Here is a 19,281-nt window from a genome sequence, read left to right as displayed (position 1 = left end):
CCAGCGCTGTCGGGACCCCCGGGACCCCTGCGCCATCTCCCCCGCCCCGCGGTGCCCTCCGAGGGTCCCCTTGGCGTCCCGCCTCGCGCCCGTCGCCGGCGTTGCCCCGGCCCCGGGGGAGCGGGCGGGTGCCGGTGAGTGCCGGGCTGCTTGTCGGGGTGTCGGCGGTGTGTCAGTGTGTCGGGGTGTGTGTCGGGGGTGTGTGTCAGGGGGTGTGAGCGTGTCGGTGTGTGCACGCTCCACTCCGGGGCTTTGCGCGAGCAGCGCATCAGCGGTAGGAGGGGACAGAGCCGCTCCTGGGGCGCACCGGCAGCCCCGGCTCTGCAGGTGCCGCCCGACCGGCACCGGCACCGTACGGCTCGGCCCGGAGGGGAACGGCCCGGAGGGGAACGGCCCGGAGGGGAAAGGCCCGGCTCGGCTCGGCTCGGCTCGGCTCGGCTCGGCGCGGAAGGGAGCGGCGGGAGCTGTGGCTGCCGCGGGACGGGCCGGAGCGGCCGCTCTAAGATGTGCCATGAGCCGCTCGGCCCCGGCGCCGAGCGGCCGCTCCGCCTGAGTCCCGGGCAGCAGCCGCCCGAGTCCCCGCTGCCCCTGGGGCCCTAGGGCCGCGCCGGCCCGCGCCCTCCCCAACGATGCCCCATCTCTGGCCGGCGCTCCGCCGCGTCCTCTGGGAATACTGGGCAGCGCTCCTGGTCGGCGGCTTCTGGGGACAGAGTTCGCACGGGATGCCGCATGTCATCCGGATCGGTAAGGGCCGCCGGCGGCGGTAGAACTTCGGAGCCGGGGCGGAGAACGCGCTGCCCGGGGCCGCGGCGGGGGATGCGGTACCCGGGGCCGCGGGATGCGCTGTCCGATGCCGGGGCGGAGGTTCCCCCGGCGGACAGTGCCCTGGCCGGGGTTGGGGACGCGCTCCTGCTGCCGGGGCGGAAGGTGCCGGCGGGGCGGTGAGGCGGGGGCTGTGTCCCGGAACGGAGCGGGCAGCGCTCTCGGTGCGAGCAGCCGCCCAGGGCGAAGTGCGATGGGGGTGTCGGGCACCTTGCGAAGAGGAGAAGAGAATGTTGTCCCTCTGGAGAGTGGGGTGCTGATTCCCCGGGGAAGGGGAACGTTTTGCTCCCGGAGAGGACGAATGCTTTGCCTCTGGAGAGGGAGGATGCTGAGCCCCCAAAGACGGGGGTTGCCGAGCACCCAGACGGGGGGATGTTGATTCCCTGGAGAAGGAAGATTTTTGCTCACAGAGATGGGGGATGCAGAGTCCCCGGAGAGGAGGGATGCTGAGCTTGTGACGACGAGGGCTGCGGTACCCGGTGCGAGGAGGGCTGTGGAGCCTGCGGCAATGGGGTGCTGTGCAGAGGTGCTTTGACCCAGGGCTGGATGTGCCCAGCACAAGGGACAGACAGCCCAGGGGGGCCCGCGGCACCGAGTCCCGCTGCCTGGAGGATGCCAGTGGGCCGGCTCTGCTGCAGCTGCTGCTGAGGACCAGGCGTGTTTCATTAAATTGCTGAGGTTCTGGGGAAAATTAATTTTTAATAATGTTACATAAAGTAATTGCACAGATAACATCCTGGGAATGAGTCTGCGATCTTTCTTTTTCTAATTAAACGAGATACTTGTTTTAATCATGTCATGTAAAAACGGCACTGATTTCTGTTACATCCCATGCACTTTGCTATTGGTATATATTCCTAGGGATTTGCTGTCTGCCCACTAAAAATTACAAGGATGGGTTTACCTGCCTTTTAAAGGTTCAAATTTTTACTCAGAGAAACCAGTGAAAACTGAATAGATTTGTGAATAATTTTAGCTGAAAAAAAATGGGTCTTACTTATGCCAGTGCAACTGCACAGCAGAAATATGAAAGCCAGAAAGAGAAAAATGCTGGTCTTGAGGGACAGGTGCTTTTTGAAGTGAGACATTGTCACCTCCAGCAGGGCTTGGAGTGGCTGCATGGCCCAGATCGTCTCATGGACAAGGGCTTGGTTCCTGCAGGGTGAGCATCTGGTCTCCCCCAGACTTCCATGAACGGGGCGCTCCACGCCTTTGTTATCCTGTGCACATTGTAGTGCCAGAAATATTGGTGGAAAAGGTTAATGGGTCTGCCTCCGGGGCCTGGAGCCCTGGCGGCTCCTGAACTTTCACCAGAGCCAAGCTGCTTAGTATGCTCAGCCTCCGCCTGGAACAGCTGGAAATGTTTTGTGCCAAACAAACCCACTCCCAGGAAGGCTCCGTTGCTGCTGACAGGACGCGCTGGGCTCCGCCAGTCCCACTGCAGGAGCTGGGAGGAGGCGTCCTGCTGGTGTGAGCCCCCCCGGCTGTCAGCAGCCTGTGCCCACCGAGAGCACCGCAGTGCTGTGGCAGAGTTTTCCTCCCCGACGGGTCCCAGGGCTCGGATCCCCTTTGGGACCGGCGGCCGTGTGCGGGGGTGCTGTCGCAGCTGGGCGGCCGGGCTGGCAGCTCCTCCTGCCTTCGGCTTGGCAGCAGCGGGCCTGATTCTTGGTGGCCAGAGCCGGCTGCTGCCAGGCTGCCGCTCCGAGGAGGCGGGCGAGGGGCAGCTGCAGCTGTGGCAGATGCTCGTGTGGGGCTGAACCCACAGGGGATGGCGGGTGCTGAAACTCCAGGGAATACTCGCATGGCTCATGGGGAATATTCAGGCTCAGGAGTATCCCTGGGGGCTCTGTGGAGATGTTTAGTCTCGTCTCTCAGTGCCTCAGTTGTCCTGAAAACGGATTTTCTAGGCTCAAAGCAATTGCGCAAAAGGACAGAGGAGGTTTCAATGCAGAGACTGCTGCCGGCCCTCCACGAAAGCATTTGGGTCTGCTGCAGCTCTGCTCCCCTTCACCGGGCAGGCAGCTGGGCAGGCAGGGAGGCAGGGATGGAGGCAGGGAGGAAGGGATGGAGGGAGGAAGGAAGCGATGGAGGCAGGGATGGAGGCAGGCAGGGAAGGATGGAGGCAGGCGGGCAGGAAGGGAGTACAGCTGTGCCACTGCCTGCACTGCCGTGCCTTCCATAGGAACAATCCCTCTTTACCTGCTGAGAAATCCCACTACAGTCAGCCCCTCATCAAGCCACCTTTTTGATCAGTAAAACAAGAAACTTAAAAGATCAGAAAAAGGCTTTAATCGGGGCTGCAGGGAGATCTATGTTTACTTTCTCAGCTAAAACTGGCATCATTTTGTGACCTCTTTTTCAGCCCACTGGAAAGCTGCAGCTTCTTGCCCTGCATTAATTTGTGCAAAGCTGCCCTGGCTTTCAAGTAATTATTTTAATTATTAGGTTATGCCAAGAAGTGGAGAACACTTAAGTAACTATTGGTTTAGCACTGCAAATCAAACCAGAGAAAAAGCAGGTAACTTCTGAAAGCTCTTTTTTATCCCTGTGAAGCTGACTCTTAAAATAAATACAGGGAGAGATACCTAAGAAAGGGAAGGAAAAGCCAAAAGCACCCTTTTTCTCACCAGTAAAATATAAATATTTAACTTACACATCTAAAGATAATCTATATATGCACCCGTACAAAGAAAATCCGTGCCTTGTTACTGGATGGGTTTTTTGAAGCAGGAGTTTCTATCTGAAGCTTATTCAACAGCTGCTTGGTTATTACGCAATCTGTTAAATATTTGAAAATGCTGTATCAGAAACACCATCCGGAGCTGCTCCAAGTGCTCAGTTGAGCTCTGAATGACTCCGGAGTGGAGACAGAGAAGGGTGGAAGTGTGAGGAGCTGTCCCGTGTTTAGCCCTGTTGAGGGATGCTGAGCTGCTGCCAGCCCTCACTGCAGTGAGCTGGAGATCCCACCTGGCACCCAGAGCTGCACGGGGCTCCTGCGCCTTTGCAGCACTGTGCCCCTCGTAGCTAAAAGGAGCGGGAGCTCGCTGGTCACGGTACCGTAGAGATCCCATTTGTCTAACCTTTCACTCGGATTAAAAAGCAGTTTGACGCACCAGGCGAGTGCTTGATGCCATTTTAGAACATGATGATGATGATGATGATGATGGCACCAGCACTGACAAAGCTGGGTGGGATAAGCTAAATGGGTGGCGCAGGTGAAGCAGGACTGGTGGCTCCAGCACACCCGTTCCAGCTGCCTGCTTTGCTGAAGCATCATCAGAAATTCTTTGGAGCGATTATTTTGAGGGATGATGTGTTGGTGAGACACACATGTGGGTCAGATGCCAAAGGGATCGGTAAATTGTAAAGAACAGAGACCCAGCACTGGGCAGGCAGTGGAAGCTGCATCTGGGGGTTCCTGAGTGGGTTTGCACCCTGGTGGTGCTGAGAAGGTGACACTGTAACCACGCTGCCAGCACTGTCCTTGGCCACCCTGCTCCTGCCAGGAGTGCCCTGGTCAGGGGGAAAGGCAGGGTCCCAGCCCACCCTGCCCTTGGGTCACCCCAACCCCAGCTGTGTGCTCACCCTGCCCCTCTGCAGGACGAGGAATGAGGTCATTTTCCCATGGGCCAGGGAATGGGGTCATTTTCCTTGCTACTTTTTAAAAGACATTACCTCCACTTCTGGGTCTTCACTCTTCTTTTTTGCCAGATTTTTCACTAAGGTTCTATTCCTGCTGATATTTGTGGCAATAATCCCACCTCAAGCATGTCTGACAGTCCCAGTCCTGTATCTCTGAAGTGGCTGTGAGCAGGAACAATCTCCAGCAAAGCTTTTAAACAAACAACCCCACATGAGGAATTTATCGGATTTTGTTTCTTGTAGTGTCTTTCTAAGCTGTGTTTGCATAGAGAAGGGGTCAGGGCATTGATTGTTTGTATGATTTGCAAGTCATACAGAAAATACAATCAAATTGGAGCCTATGTGAGAAAAATATAATTGATTATTTTATACAAATACATAGAAAACAAGTTCTGTGGATAATTTTCCTGCTCTGTGTGATTGGCTTTTCTGAGGCTTATTATGCCTGTCAGGAATTTTATTTTGAAACCACCTTCCCACACTCTGCAAATGAAGTTGTATTTTTAAAAATAAAGGCAGAAACAGGCTTTTCCAGGCTGAAACAGCAGCGCTGAGGGCTGGGAGCTGCACAATCATGGGGGACATGAATGCTGGAGTGGAGTCCTCAGAAAGGCAGCTTGAGGGTTTTTCTGCTCAGCTTGTGTCTGGTGACCAGAGTGGCCAGTGCTCTTTGGTGATGCTGGCAGGAGGTGGCACCAGGGTGTTTTTCAATCACTGTTTCCTTTGTGGCTTCTCCTGCATTCCCTTGGGCACTGCTGTGACTATGCACCCACTGCTCAAGCATTTAATGGTTGATAAAGTTATTTCAGGTCATGAGACACTTTGTGTGTCAGATAACACATTCTGGTAATTTCATCAGGATAGGAGGGAGGCAGTGTAAATTGTTTGGTGGCAAATGAATTCTGAATACATTTGAATAACAATGTTAACTCTTTATCACAAAATAGTGTAATTATTTGATCTTGGCATTCTCTCGAGATCTTCATACAGGAAATTAAGATCAAACCACATACCAGAAAAGAATAGACTCCCATTTATCACAAGGCAGAAGAGACACCAAAGCAGACAGCTCAGTGCTGGGCTGCTGCCTCGGGGCACTTGGACAGGCTCGGGCTGGAGGCAGCAGGGCGTGGAAGAGCCTTGTGCGGGCACAGAGAGAGGTGGATGCACATAACCTGACACCGGGACACACAGACTCACCCCAGGACACACTGACACACACCCCGGGACACACAGACACACGTCAGGACACACGGACACACCCCGGGACACACAGACGCGCCTCTCGTGCTGCAGTGTCACGTCTGGATTTATCAGCGGCCGGCCGGTTCAAACCCGCCCCCTCTGAATCCATCTCACCTGTGCTGTGTTTATTGATGACAGGCAGCGATAGAGACAGGCATTGATTGACAGATTTATTTATGACAGGCAGCGATAGCCAGGCATTTATTGACAGGTTTATTGATGACAGGTAGAGTCTGCTGTTAGCAGAAGCTTCCCGTGAAGCCCGCACGGCGCAGCCACGCACGGAGCGACTTTAGAGTCGTTCTGTCTCAGGCAAAGCCGAGTCCCTTTTTCCCCGGGGAAATGAAGCGCTCCTGGGGTACGGAGCAGCAGTTCCAGGGAGTTAGCACTCCTAAAGGAGGCCAGCTCCCCGTCTGTCGAGATATGCCCCGCATCGGCAGAGGGCACTGCCCGGCCGCGGCTCCCACAGCCTCCAGCACGGAGCTCCCGGCGCTGTCTCGGAGCCGCCGCGGTGCTGGAGCGCCAGGAGAGCGGTGCTGGAGCCTCTCGTGGGGGAGACACGGCATCAAAGGCAGCACGAAGCCCCCTAATCCCGTGCAATGTGCGTCTCCACCAGTTTCGCCATCTCCTTCCTCTCCTCTTGGCTGCAGCTTTAGCGCGACGCTGCCTGGGCGGCTTTTCCCTCTGCACAGCAGAGGACGGGCGGGGAAGTCTCTGGGAAGGGCAGATAGCGAGTTGAAAGCACCAGAAGCACGGGCGAGGATGGATAGAGGCAAATGTTGAGATGAACCGAGGGCTGAACGGGAGGATAAGAGCTGCTGGAGGGAACAGGAGTGGAACGGGAGCACTGTGCCCCTTAGAGAATCCAGCCTGGTTCGCCAGGCAGGGATTGGTGCAGTACGGGCCGATGCAGAGTGGATTCATTTGGGATGGGGGTTGATTCGTTGATACGCTGATTCGTGTTATAAACAGTGAAAACAGGGATGATGTGCTGCTATTTACCACTTGTAATAACGACTGATATAGATGCAGGTCCTTAGCACAAGCGAGAGCTCTTAAAGCAGGTGGAGGGCTCAGCTCATTGCTTTGTCTTTGCTCCTGCACCAGCTTTTCTTTGTGGTTGCATTTGTTAACCCTTTGTGGCTCCTCTCACCCCCTGTTGCTGGGCTGCCCCTGGGGAAGCCACAGCTTCAGTTCTAGGGTTTGCACTGTGAGGCTCTCACCACGCCAGCGTTACCTGGCTCCTTGTGCCTTCAATCTGCAGTGAGACACAGAGCGTAAACGCACAGATACGGATGTGACTGCTCTGTTATTTCTGGCAGGGAGGATGATCAGGAGAACGTGGTTCAGCTGCAAGCGACTGAGGAGAGTGTGGGGTACCCCTGCGTCAGAGGCAACCCCAGCGCTGCTCTGAGCTTCCCCCACGCTGCTCAGCTCTGCAGCACTGGCAGGAGGAGAGGGAAGCAGACACCAGCCTTGGCCACCACACTGTATCTGTACCATTTAATACTTTAGTCCAGGGACCTTGTTAGACTTCAGCTTTTTTTGCTGTGCCCCAGCCAAGAGGCAGCACAGCCCTGCGTGGGGTCAGATTCATAGAATAAAAATCAAAATTGGGAAGTAGTAGGGGAACAGCTGGCACATTCTATATCAGCTCATTGTGCCTGGGACATTCATTACAGCAGTGTGACCTGGAAAGCAGTAGGGAGGATTGGGCTTCCAAAGGCACGGACCATGTGGGTATGTTTGGAGCAGTTTTTAAACAGACAGATAAACCAGCTAATGCCAAAGGCACAAACCAAAGACTTAAAATTATGTACATGTTCAGATAAATTCTTGAATTTGGGCCTTGCCCTTTGCACATTGCTCTGTAAACTGGGCACTGGGGATCCCCTCTAAGGGGTACCCAGCTCGCTGGGACTGGAGCACTCAGTGTTACACAGGCTTTTGAGACAGATTCCAATTTCATCCTGCAAGCAGCAGCTTCAGGAGCATCAGTGGTGCCCCTGCAACAGCTGGGTGGAAATGGTGGTTCCCACCTCCAGAAAGGACTGGGATAAGGCCACTGACTGCTGACAGAGGCCACTGGGCATTCATTAGCTGGCAATGACATCTGATGGCTACGGCATGTCCTTTGTTCACGCTGGGGACTTGGAGGTGAACAGACCAGATCTCTGAACTCATCAGCTCCCAGGTGAGTAGGAACGTACATCATTCCTAAAATAACAGAGCTGGTACTGCAGAATCCAAACTTGATTAGAGCCGTGGAAGTGTACGGGGAAAGAACCAGCGTTGCCGTGGGCGGCTTCCCCCCACTCTAATGAATAGACGGCTGTCAGCTTGCACTTTTCTCCCAGGATGAAACAGTAAATAAAATCTGGTATAACCCACAAATTTAGATGAGTTACGGCTGTCTATTGGGACTGAAGTGTTAGACTTGTTGGTTAGTTTTGCAGTGAATTCAGAGCACTCTGAGGAAAGTCATTGCAGTGATTTTAAATTCCACCCTCTGTGAGATACCATGCCTGCCCAGGCACATGGGCTGAGGGGGCTTTTTCCTGGCTGCAGCAGAAGTTCTGTGTTGGGAACAGGGTGGATTTTGTTCTGAACGGAACAAACAGCCACAGCACCTTCTCAGCAGAGGATACAAGGCTGGATGACATAGAATCTCAGAGTGGTGTGGGTTGGAAGGGACATCAAAGCTCATCTCATTCCACCCCTCCTGTCACAAGCAGGGACAACTTCCACTAACCCAGGTTGCTCTAAGCCCTGTCCAACCTGGCCTTGAACACTCTCAGGGATGGGGCTGCTGTAGCCTGGGGGCTCTGTCAGGTCTCCCTGCCTGCTGCTGGCACACAGGAACAGCCCCTCAGCCACTCCAGGGAGGGGACAGACACCAGTCCTTTAGCAGTGCACAACTCCAAGGTGTTCTTTTATCAGATGTGCAGCAAAAGGTGCATCATGATTAACCTTAAAAGCTTAAGCTTTTTCTTTGCCTGTGTGAGACAGATTTATAATATTTTCTCTTTCTTTTTTAACACTGGATTCTTAGTGCAGACAGTGATTTATTGAATAATCAATTTCCTTATCTACGTAACACATGCAGGTGATCCATCAGTGCCAGGTAATCAATCCAGCTCAGGATTTTAAGTGTATATATGTATACTTGTATATATATTTTCCTCCTGTACTGTTGTCAGGCCAAGTAATGTCTCCCTTTCTTTGCTCCTTTCCCAGTGACTTTTGTTTATGGTGTGTAAAAGAAACCCCCGACGTTATATTACACCTTGTAAGTTTTACGGTACTTGAGAGGTTTATGTGCTATGAATGTAAAGGGCAATGCAATAACGCAAAGGGCAGCGAGACATTTTTAAGCGCAGAAGGATATACATGGAGCTGAGGAGATAAATCTGGGCGGATAATCGTCCCACTGTGTCTTTCCTATTTATGAGAGGAAAAGACATTTATTGCAAATCATGCTTCAGGTCACTCGTGCCCTGGTCTCTGCTCCATGCTGCATTATTGGCTGCTTTAACTGCTCTTAATCTGCTTTGGGATCCCTGTCCTGGTTTGGAGCTGTGGCTGGGCCCAACAGAGGGGGCTCAGCCCATGTGGGATGTGATTCCCCATCACTGGGGTGGTACATTGGTCCTGTACAGCTCAAGGACTGAGCTACGTGAAATTCGATGTGTCTGTTGGTGAGTCGGGAAAGGGCTTAGCTAGGGAATGAACCGTAGGAGAAAGTAAGGAGTCACAGTTGCCAAGCCTGAAGCATGTGGGTGGTTTAGCTGGGAAAGAGGAGGCTGGGTTCAGCCTCCCACAGTCTGGGTGTTTGCTGCTGGAGTTTGTGCTGGGCAGGAAACTGTTCTGAGAATAGGTCTGGGAACTTCAGCAAACACTTCATATGTGGAGAGAAACTTCTTGGGGGCACTCAGATTTTTGAAACAATCAAGCCATGAATCCTTCTCAAATGTGAATATTCAGAATTCAGCATTTGCAATTAGCAGTAGAATTGGAGACAAAATTCCATTACTTTCAGAGGTCAAGATAAGTTGTATACAAAGGCCATTGTTCCATGTGCTTCGTTCAAAATCCAATTTGTTTTGTTGGCTTATGATGGCAGAAACTCTGATGATTTTGCTATTGCCACATGTTAGGTACTTTATGTGCAGGAAAAGATTTTGCCTTAATTACTTTCAGATTTAACTGTCTGGCACAAAGACAGGATTTTCCTGATTTGAACCATCTAATCAAAAGTTGAGAACTTAACTGGGACTGAAAACCTCGTGATGTGGCAGAGCCCCATGGATTTCCCAGGAGCAGGAGCTGATGGCCAGAGTCCTGCTTCCTGTTGTGACAGCAGCTCTCCAGAATATCCCTGGGATGGGAGGAGGGGAGAAGAAGCTGCAGGAGAATCCTCTGAATCCATGTCCCTCCCATCCAAACAGTTCTGCAGAGCCCAGCACCTCCTACAGCTCCAGGTGCCATTTGTTTCAGCAGTAATGCTATTACCATTTTAAGCTGAACCAGGGACCTGTAAAAAGGGGGTTCTTGGTTTAAATCTCTGATCCATAAAATCTTAAGGACTTGCTCTTTCTTTATAGGGAAAGAAAACCATTTTCTTCCTCATTTTATGCACTTTTCTTCTTGCAAATTCTTATTTCTGCAAAAGCAGTTTTTGTCCTCTTTGCTTAGACAAATTCAAAGCAAGACCCTGGATGTTTTGCTTCAGGGTGGCGCATCAGCTTGGCTCATAGTATTTGAATGGAAATAGGATCTGTAGTTTTCTTTCCTATTCATCCACATCATGGCAAAAGGGTTGTCCAGAGCAGGTGTTGCAAGATCTTAGATGAAGCTGATAATATTTTTTTAAATGTAGGGCTTGTTCCTGCACAGTTCATCAAATTCCCTTTAGGTTAAAGTTACAAATGAAGTGTTGAATATGAGAAATGCTCAGTTCTTTGAGCAGCTACCTTCTACCCTGTGGTGTATTCCAATAGCCAGAACTGACTTTGGATGTGTGCCCATAAAGGATCTATTAAAAAAAAATAGTTAGAGCCATATTTACTTAATGTTCTTAGACATTAATGCAGTGGTTTCTATTTGAGTGGTTTTCTTTCCTGCAGTGTAACTTCATCTATGATATGTGGCAGTTTCAGCTTCTGGTTCCATTTCCTCCAGGGAAGGGAGAGCAATGGCACCCAGAATCCAGCCTGAGCTGCAGATCCCCCTCTTTATACTTTGGATTTGCATTTATTTTAGAATTTTTCGGAGGCAATTCTCACCTAGTTGACTGTCACTCTCTTTCCTTCTCTCTCTTACTCCAAGGATCACACACTTGGTGTGAAGAAACAGCTCATCCTTATGGATGAGCCACAGCCAAAGCCCTGTGATCATTCCCCAGGACTGATCCTGGCAGCTGTGACCTGCCCTGGGCTCCTGCCCAAACCCCAGCCCCTGGCACTGCCACTCCCTCTGTGACTTCCATCTCAAATGCTGAACTCCCCTCCTCATCCCCAGGGATCTTCCCATCCAAAGGGAGGGAAGAGATGAACAGAGTTGAAATCCTGAACAAGCTGTACTTCCTGGTATTTTAAGAAAATTCAGAGTTTCCTCAGCAGCTGGATGGGATTTTTGTTTATCCCCAGTGCTTGGGAGCAGAACTCTCAGAATGTTCCTGGCTTCCTAAAGATCCTGTAGGTTCCACACTGACCTCACCACCACATGAGATAAATGGAAGATTCCGCCCAATCTGGTGACCATCGATATTTAGTGTTGGCCCAGGCACCAGGTCTCTATATTCTGTGTTATTAAGGTCATTCTGTGGGGTTACACGACTCTTTGTGCTTTGTGAATGTTTGTGGGGAAACCAATTTCCATATGAATTATGGAAGTTGATACCAACAGAGCTGTAATTCGTAAATTGTTCTGACAGCAACATTTTGTAACAGAACACAGAGAAACCAGGGTAATAAAACTTGCCATTAAGGGAGTGGACTTGTGAGTCCTAGAAAGAAATCTTGTCCAAAGATTATTTATGATCATTGCACACCGAAATGTGTTTTTTGCATTTTTATTGCTAGCAAATTACTTGTAAACCCACCAGGGAGCTAATGATTTTTCCTCTGAGGCCATGCAACTTCGTTTTTGTTTATATATATACATTTCTGCAACCAGTTAAGCTGTCACTTTTGATTTATATTGACAATAATTATTTCAAACCAGCCTGGGTGGTAAAGGGTTACCTGTCCTTTGCCTCCAGCTGACAAAATCCACAGGACAGTGATTCCAAAGGAGAACAGAGGTGCCTGGGCAGGTTTTTCCTGGATCATTGTAGTGGTGCTAACTACCTCTAATGGGGAGCACGGATTATTTATGTTCTTCTGCAGCTTCTCATTAATTTTTCAGAGCACTTGCTTGAAGAGTTCTGACTTCTTGGCTCCTTCATTAGTGTTACCTGTTCAACAGTGTGGAGCACTGGAGGTGACACTTCAGAATGGAGCATTTCAGTTCAGGCTTCTTTACAGGGGGACAAGAGGAGCCAAGTAGCTGCTGGCTTGGCTGCAGCCTGAGTGATTGGGGTAGCTGCTGATTTATCTCCCTGTCCCCCTGCCTCTATCTACAGTATCCAGCTGTGTGTGATAAGCATATGCCAGGGCCTGGCTTACTGCAATGATCTTCTCTTTAGAGTCTTCATGGCACTTCTCTTTCAGGTATTTCCCCACCTCAGCTGGGTTCTGAATTTGTTCACATGAAAATTCCCAGTCTGGGGGATCAGAAAATTCCTTCAGGGTCCAGCCCATTGTCTCCCATTCTCCGCACGACTCAGAAGCTGCAGACCATATAGAGGAATTACCAGATTAAATACCAGGGTGGTGGTATTTAATTCAGGGGAAACTGAACATTCTCCGAAAGTGACATAGCAGGTTCAAAGGAGGAGAAGGAAAGGAAAGGCTGAAAAGCCTCAGCCCCTGCTCCTCCCCTGACAAACTGGGTGCAATTACCAATAAACCCCCCAAACACGCTACTGGGACTGGGATGCAGGGTAGGACGAAGAAACCACAAACCAAACATACCTGGCACAAACTCAAGAGCAGGAAGCTCTGGACAAGAAGATGGGATCAGGGGCAAGATTTTAGTGAAGTTTTCATCTCCCAGCAAGGCTGGCTGGCTCAGGGACTCAGTGGCCTGAGCCTGCCGGGCAGCTCCCATCACCCAGGGCCGGTTGCCCATGCTGAGCCACCCAGGACACCCTCCAGGGCAGTGCAGCTGTCCTAGCCCTGCACACAGTGGCTTTTCTAGCATCACTGAGGGGTCCCTGTGCCTGGGTGCAGCCATCCTCCTCCCACCCTGTCAGCTGGACTGAGTTCAGCTGTGCCCCCAAATGGCATGAGGGCCTCTGTGCCACTCTGCAGGACAGCAGCCCTTGGCCACTCGCTCCTCAGGATGCTGCAGTCATTCACAGCAGAAACACCCTGGCTGCAGGAGGCAGCAGGGAGCTCCAGATCAGCCTTACAAAGGTTAAGGGAGCACTAAATTATTCCTTGCCATGTCTCCCAGGGTGATGGCACCTCTTTTTTTGTGATGTGCAACCTTGGATAGATTTTCCTGGTGCAACAGAGGCAAGAGCTGTCTCCAGGCATCACTCAGTGGTGCCCATCCACTGTTGTCAGTCCAGCTGGTGTTCCCCGGGCAAAAGCAGCAAATGGATAGAGATGTTTGTTAGGTTCTGGGGGTCATGGGACACTCGTACATTCATTACCAAAATCAGTAATGACTAACTGCGGTTTTGAACGTAATAGAACATTTTGTTAGAGCCACATTTCCTTTGCGGATTTTCAAAGCCTTATTTTTAGAGAAATATTTTTTGATCTGTTGTTGGCTCCTGTTCTGCTCTATTACAGACTCCCTGCATGGCTTTGAACAAATGACTTTGCTCTTCTGTGCCTTAATTCTGTACTTGTAAAATAGGGCTGAGCACACTACCAGCTCCTCTGGGCTGTGGGAATGGGAAAGGTTTAAATCTTGCAGATGTCAGTAGCCAAGCTTGCCACACCCAGCAGGATCTTTGAGGCAGAACAAACAGATATAAGCAGGCACAACCCTATTACCAGTGAAATACTGAGATTATAACCCAGGACTCTCAGACTGGAGCAATTCTGGGGGGAAAAAAAAAAGAGTATCCTAAATACACTTAACTGCTTATTTAATGTAGATTTTAAAAGTTATTTATCGAAATTTAGCAACTATTTACTCAATCCAGGACTGGAAAGCCTTTAAAACATACTCTTAATAATCCCTTCATATTTAACTAATGTACAATAATGTATGCTATTACATTGCAATTACATCCTATTTGAGACACTTAATTAAAAGGGAGGCTGTAATAAGCTCCCAATTGTTTGGCTCCTCAGCCAGACCCACACAATGGAGGATTCTGCCTGTCAGCGGGTGCCAAGCACATCCTGGAATGACACAGTGGCAGCATGGCAGGGTCCATGTGGGGCTGGGTTCATGTAGGGCTGGGTCTGTGTGGGGCTGGGTCTGTGTGGGGCTGGGTCTGTGTGGGGCTGGTCCATGTGGGGCTGGATGTGTGTGAGGCTGGGGCTGGGTCAGGCTCTGTCTGGGGCTGGGTTCATATGGGGCTTGGTCTGTATGGGGCTGGGTCTGTATGAAGCTGGGTCCAAGTGGGGCTGGGACCATGTTGGGCTTCTTCTGTGTGGGTCTGTGTGGGGCTGGTCCATGTGTGGGGCTGGATCGGCTGGGCCTCAGGCCTTGGGGGTTGCTCCCACTCCGCACGGGATGGCTGCAATCCCGGGATGCTCAGGGAGAGAGCTTGGAGCACGGCAGCTTTGTGCTCCTGTATTCAGAGCTGAATCCCACAGGTCAGAGGTGCTCTTCAGGAGCCCTATCACAGCAGCTCTGGCTTCTTCACTGCCCCAGGACTCAGCACCAGCCCTTTACCTGAAGGAGCACATCCAGCTTTGCCCAGAAGTTCTAGTGTGGAAAAGCAGCCTCGGGAGGTGCATCTAGGCCAAAATGCTGTGTGGTGTTTATGGGAATCTTGGGAACCCTGCTCTGCCGCCTGCCTGCTGGGTGCCTGAGCAGCCCACGGTCCATCCTGCTCTCCCCTGGCCTCTCCCACAGCTGGGATCATAAATCCGCCGCACAGTGCTGGTGTGGTTACCCTGTGCCAGGCTGTCACAGGCAGGCTCCTTGGAAGAGCTCTCAGACATCTGTCTGCAGCCAGCTGCTTGCCATCCCACCAAGTGACTGCTCTGCTTCTCTCAAATAAAAAATAATAATCCAAGCCCCCTTTAATTCAAGCCTGATTGAAATCAGAAGTGACAACAGCTTTGTGCTCGCTCCGTGGCAGGATATTAAGTTAATTTGTATAAGTGATTCTTTTGCTTTTAATTTATCAGCCTGAGATTCAGAACTGAGGAACACAGGGACCCCACAAGGCATGCCTGAATCTTTCAGGAGTGGAGCTTATTTATTCAAGTGCTTAAATATAGCTCTTAATTGTGTGGCTGATCCAACAGCACAGTGCAAGGAAGGCAGGATAAGAGATCCCTTTGCTCCCCGGGTCACTGTCCAGGCCCTCACTGTGGTGTCTGTGCAGCCCCTTGGGGTCAAACACAAACCCCAGAGCGAACCAAATGCTTCTACAGAGAACTGATAAAACATGTACAGAGGGATCTGTGTGTGGCAGCTCTTTGGGTTTTGTATGAGATTTCGAGGCCAGCCTGGGTTTATGAGCTGCTCACGAGCCCAGTGCACAGTGTCTCATAAAAATCCTTTTTTCCCTCTCAGCTCTGCAGTTTTATTGTGTTTGCAGTCTAAATCTAATAAGAGGATCAACGGAGATTTTGGGAATGGTCCCAGTCCAGGGAGTGGTGACTGATGCAGCCACATCTTGGAAATCCAGGATAGCAGCACTTCCCTCCCAGGCATGAGCTGGAGGAGGCTGTTCCCTGGGATTATGGTTAGGAAAGGAAGGATGCTTCAAAGTGAAAGGGAAACAGAAACCTCCAGGTGTTTTTTGTTGTTCCAAGTGCTTTAAAATGATGTTTATATTTCATGTATCAGTAATTACATATACTTGGGTGGTATTTAATGCCAGGCACTGATGGATGCTCGGTAATCCCATAGAAAGAGAACACATTTGTTTTATGGGGCTAACTGCACACAATCTGTTATTGTGTGGTGTTGAATACTTTGAGGGTTGGTGCCTTTCAGCATTGAGCATAAAAGCCAGGCCTCCCTGACAATAACCTCCATTAATGAGGCTTCCCCAGTCCACAAACCTCGGAGACCGCAACGTCTTCTTTGTAAGCCAAAGCTTGCCAGGATTCCACAGTGAAAAACCTCCCACCGATCTCCCACTCTTTCATTTTTTTCTTTATTTGGTTTAAACGGGAAAATAGCTGCCCAGTACAGCTCCCACTGCTTTAGCTGCATCTCCACACATTTCTTTTAAACTAACCAACAGCTTATGGTGAGAAGGAGAAGCAGCTGCAACTTGCTGAGAGTGGGGGAACTTCACTTCCAGAGGATTCAGCTCCTTTTGTTTTCCACAAGAGCTGTTGAGTGCTGGGAGCTTTAAAAAATACAGCCACTCATTCAGGCTTCTGAAATGTGGATTCAGGGGAGGTGTTCTGCAGGCTCTCCGGAGAGCTGGAAGCAGGAATGAAGATCTCAGAGCCCCACTGGCTGCTGTGCTTGGCTACACTTCCACTAACTCCCATGGGAACTGAAATTTTGGTGCTTCAGCTCAAGTTTTCATCACTGTTGGAGTCCTCAGCTGTGTTGTTGATATGTCCCAGACTCCTTGACTCCTCTGAGTGGATGGGAATGACAGAGGGAGAGGACACAGTCTCTATCTGCACCAAGGGAAGTTTAGATTGGAAAAAAATTATTCTCTGAAAAAGCAATTGGGCAATGGAATTGTCTGCCCAGGGAAGGATGGAGTCACCATCCCTGGAGATGTTTAAAAACAGACTGGACATGTCAGTGCCATAGCTTAGTTGATGAGGAGGTGTCAGATCATGGGCTGGACTAGGTGATCTCAAAGGTCTGCTGCAACATAGTTTATTCTGTGATTCTGTGATTCTGTGATTCTGTGATTCTGTGATTCTGTGATTCTGTGATTCTGTGATGCAGGACCACTCCAAAGTGAGCCTGCTTTTCTCGAGGTGCTGGGGTGTGCCAGGGCTTTCAGAGCCACATCCTGAGTGGAATCACTCCAGGGGCAGGGCTGGGCTGAGCCGTGGCACTGAAGGGAATGGGAATTCTGGGCCAGAGGAAACATGACCAGGGGCTGTGGAAGGAGGTGTTGGTCACCTGGCTGAGGAAGGGGGTTTGAGGAGATGGGTGTTCTGGGATGGCTCATCCTTTTCCTCGAGGGCAGCCCCAATGGGGACATGCAGCGTCCCAGCTGGGCCAACACAGCACAGCTGAGCCACTGCGGTCAGCCAGCTGGCTAGATGCCCTCAGGGCAGGAGAGGCCACAGGTTTGTGGTGTTCCTTGGGGAGAAGGGCCCTCCACAACAATTTATAGCACTTTGGAAAAAGCCAAAACATGCAAGAAAAGCCAACCAAACTTGGACTGCAGCTGGACACTTTGGTCTTGAGCAGTGTGTAACCCTGACCTCATCCAAGCTGTATTTTCTTCCTGATGTCAGTTCCTGCCTGTCCTTGAGGAAAATTTCTCAATGGAGAAAAGAATCCTCTTAGCTGCCAGCCAAAATAAACCTAATTGTTGCATTGTGTCTGAGTAACTTTGAAAGTTGCCAGTAACAGCTATCTCAGACCATGACAATCAACATAATTTTAGTCTTAATTGCTAAGTATTGCTGTAGAAAGACTGGTTGTCTTTCTGCTCCAAGTCCTCACAGTTGCTCTCCCAGGTTTCAAGATGCAGCGAAAGTTTTTGGGTTGGTTTTATTTTTTTTTCACACTACGTTTCAAATGCTTCATTGTCAAACTGGTTAAAAGGCCTTATTTATAAAACGTGTGCGTCTCTTTCAGCTTAACTGAAAAGGCATTAAAATAACTGCAGCTGTGGAAAGAATAATTACAGTGAGATTTTGTCAAGGACTCTCTTGTCTGATGTTGCCATCTGTGACATGGTGAATGCAAAGATCATTTGAAACATAGGCGGTTAATGTAGAGAATAATTTCAGAGCTTTCGATATTTATGGTAAATTATTTAACTTTACTGTTTGGTTTTATGGCCTCATTATTCTGTGTCATAAGGATCTCTGCTTTTTGTCTTGTTCTGCACTTCGATTTCCACTTTGTGAAGAAAAGAACCCTGCAGTAAAAGTAACACTTCACACATTTCAGAAATGTTTCAAGGAGACATCATATTAATCAGATTCTTTTCATGCACCTCAATATTATCCTTGATGCCTGTTAAAAAAAAATCTGCACAGAAAGATCTTCTTATTGACTAGGTGTTAATAGTCAGTCCTTCAGGCATGGGCAGTGACAGGGGCTGGTAAACATTACCTTGTTGCATTAATTTTCTCTTGTCTTCTGGAATATTGTTTCTGAGACTCCCTCTGAGAGGACATTGTTGCATTATTTCCTTCAACAAGCCCTGACCAGCCAAATTAGGAGCAGACTGTCGCACTGGAAATGAGTAATTGGCTGCCAGAGACACAGAAAAGGGGACTTGGCTTCCTCGAGACTGGTGGCTCTGTACGCAGGGCTTGTGCTGGAGCCAAGTTCATGAGCTCTTTAATCGAATGAGGGCATGGCCAGGCTGTGGGGCAGCTCCTGTGTGAGCACTGCCAGGCTCCCCACACTCCTCCAGATCAGGCTGTCTGTGTCCCATGTCACCTGCACTCCTGCCCCAGAGCAGGATGGGGAAAACACCCCTGGGAGGTTTCCGTCATGTGCCCAGGGTGAAGCTCTTCCACCTGACCCTGAGCAAGGTGTGAACAGCTGTGTCCAGGGAGGGTAACTCTGATGGGGTGAGGGTTCTGCCTTTCTGGAACTACCTAAAAACAGAGGCCAAACAAAATTCAGGGAATAAAAAGCAGTTCTATTTATTGAAAGGCCTCCAGGGACATTTCAGGCAGACAAAGCCCCCCAGGGGCTGCACCCAAAATGGACCACTGGTCATGGGTTTCACACTTTTATAAGTTTGGTCCATTTGCATATTGGGGTTAATCTCCCAATTCCAGCTTCAGGTAATGAAGTCATTTACCCCAAGTTTGCTGCCCCCAGCTCCCTTTTGTTTCCATCTCTGAGGGCCTGAGTCAGTGAGGTGTCCTTGATTGCCAGGCCTGGAGAGGAATTGCTGTGTCTGACCCAAATGGGAAAGCAGCAGCTCGCACTGTGTGTGGAGTTTGGAGTTACACACTAAAGAACTGCAAGGTTACAAATAGAAGAAAAATAGAAAAGCTAAAATCCTAAGGCATCAGGGTCACTGTGGGTACAGCACTCTCTGTTCCTGCTCCTCATTGTGGCTGCTCACTGCAAACCATCCCACAGCCTTACTGTGTAGTCCAGGGGATGGTGCTGCGCACAGAGGATGAGGTTTGCTCTTTCTGGGGAACT

The 19,281-nt window shown here is 50.2% G+C and overlaps 1 protein-coding gene across 3 annotated transcripts in view; it reads left to right on the top strand.

The window, feature by feature from the left end:
• Window positions 1-276: 276 nt before the first annotated feature.
• Window positions 277-19,281, top strand: part of GRIK3 (glutamate ionotropic receptor kainate type subunit 3) — a 106,879-nt gene continuing 87,874 nt past the window's right edge. For all 3 annotated transcript variants that reach the window (XM_033519588.1, XM_015649417.3, XM_015649416.3), the window contains exon 1: window positions 277-744. In XM_033519588.1, the coding sequence (XP_033375479.1) occupies window positions 630-744 (115 nt within the window). In that variant the 5' untranslated portion in view covers window positions 277-629. The remainder of the gene's footprint in view (window positions 745-19,281) is intronic.

Source organism: Parus major, chromosome 23 (genome assembly GCF_001522545.3).
Source record: "Parus major isolate Abel chromosome 23, Parus_major1.1, whole genome shotgun sequence".
Lineage (NCBI taxonomy): Eukaryota > Metazoa > Chordata > Aves > Passeriformes > Paridae > Parus > Parus major.
The sequence above is the reverse complement of the archived record's forward strand: the minus strand, read 5'-3'. Positions and strand labels throughout refer to the sequence as shown.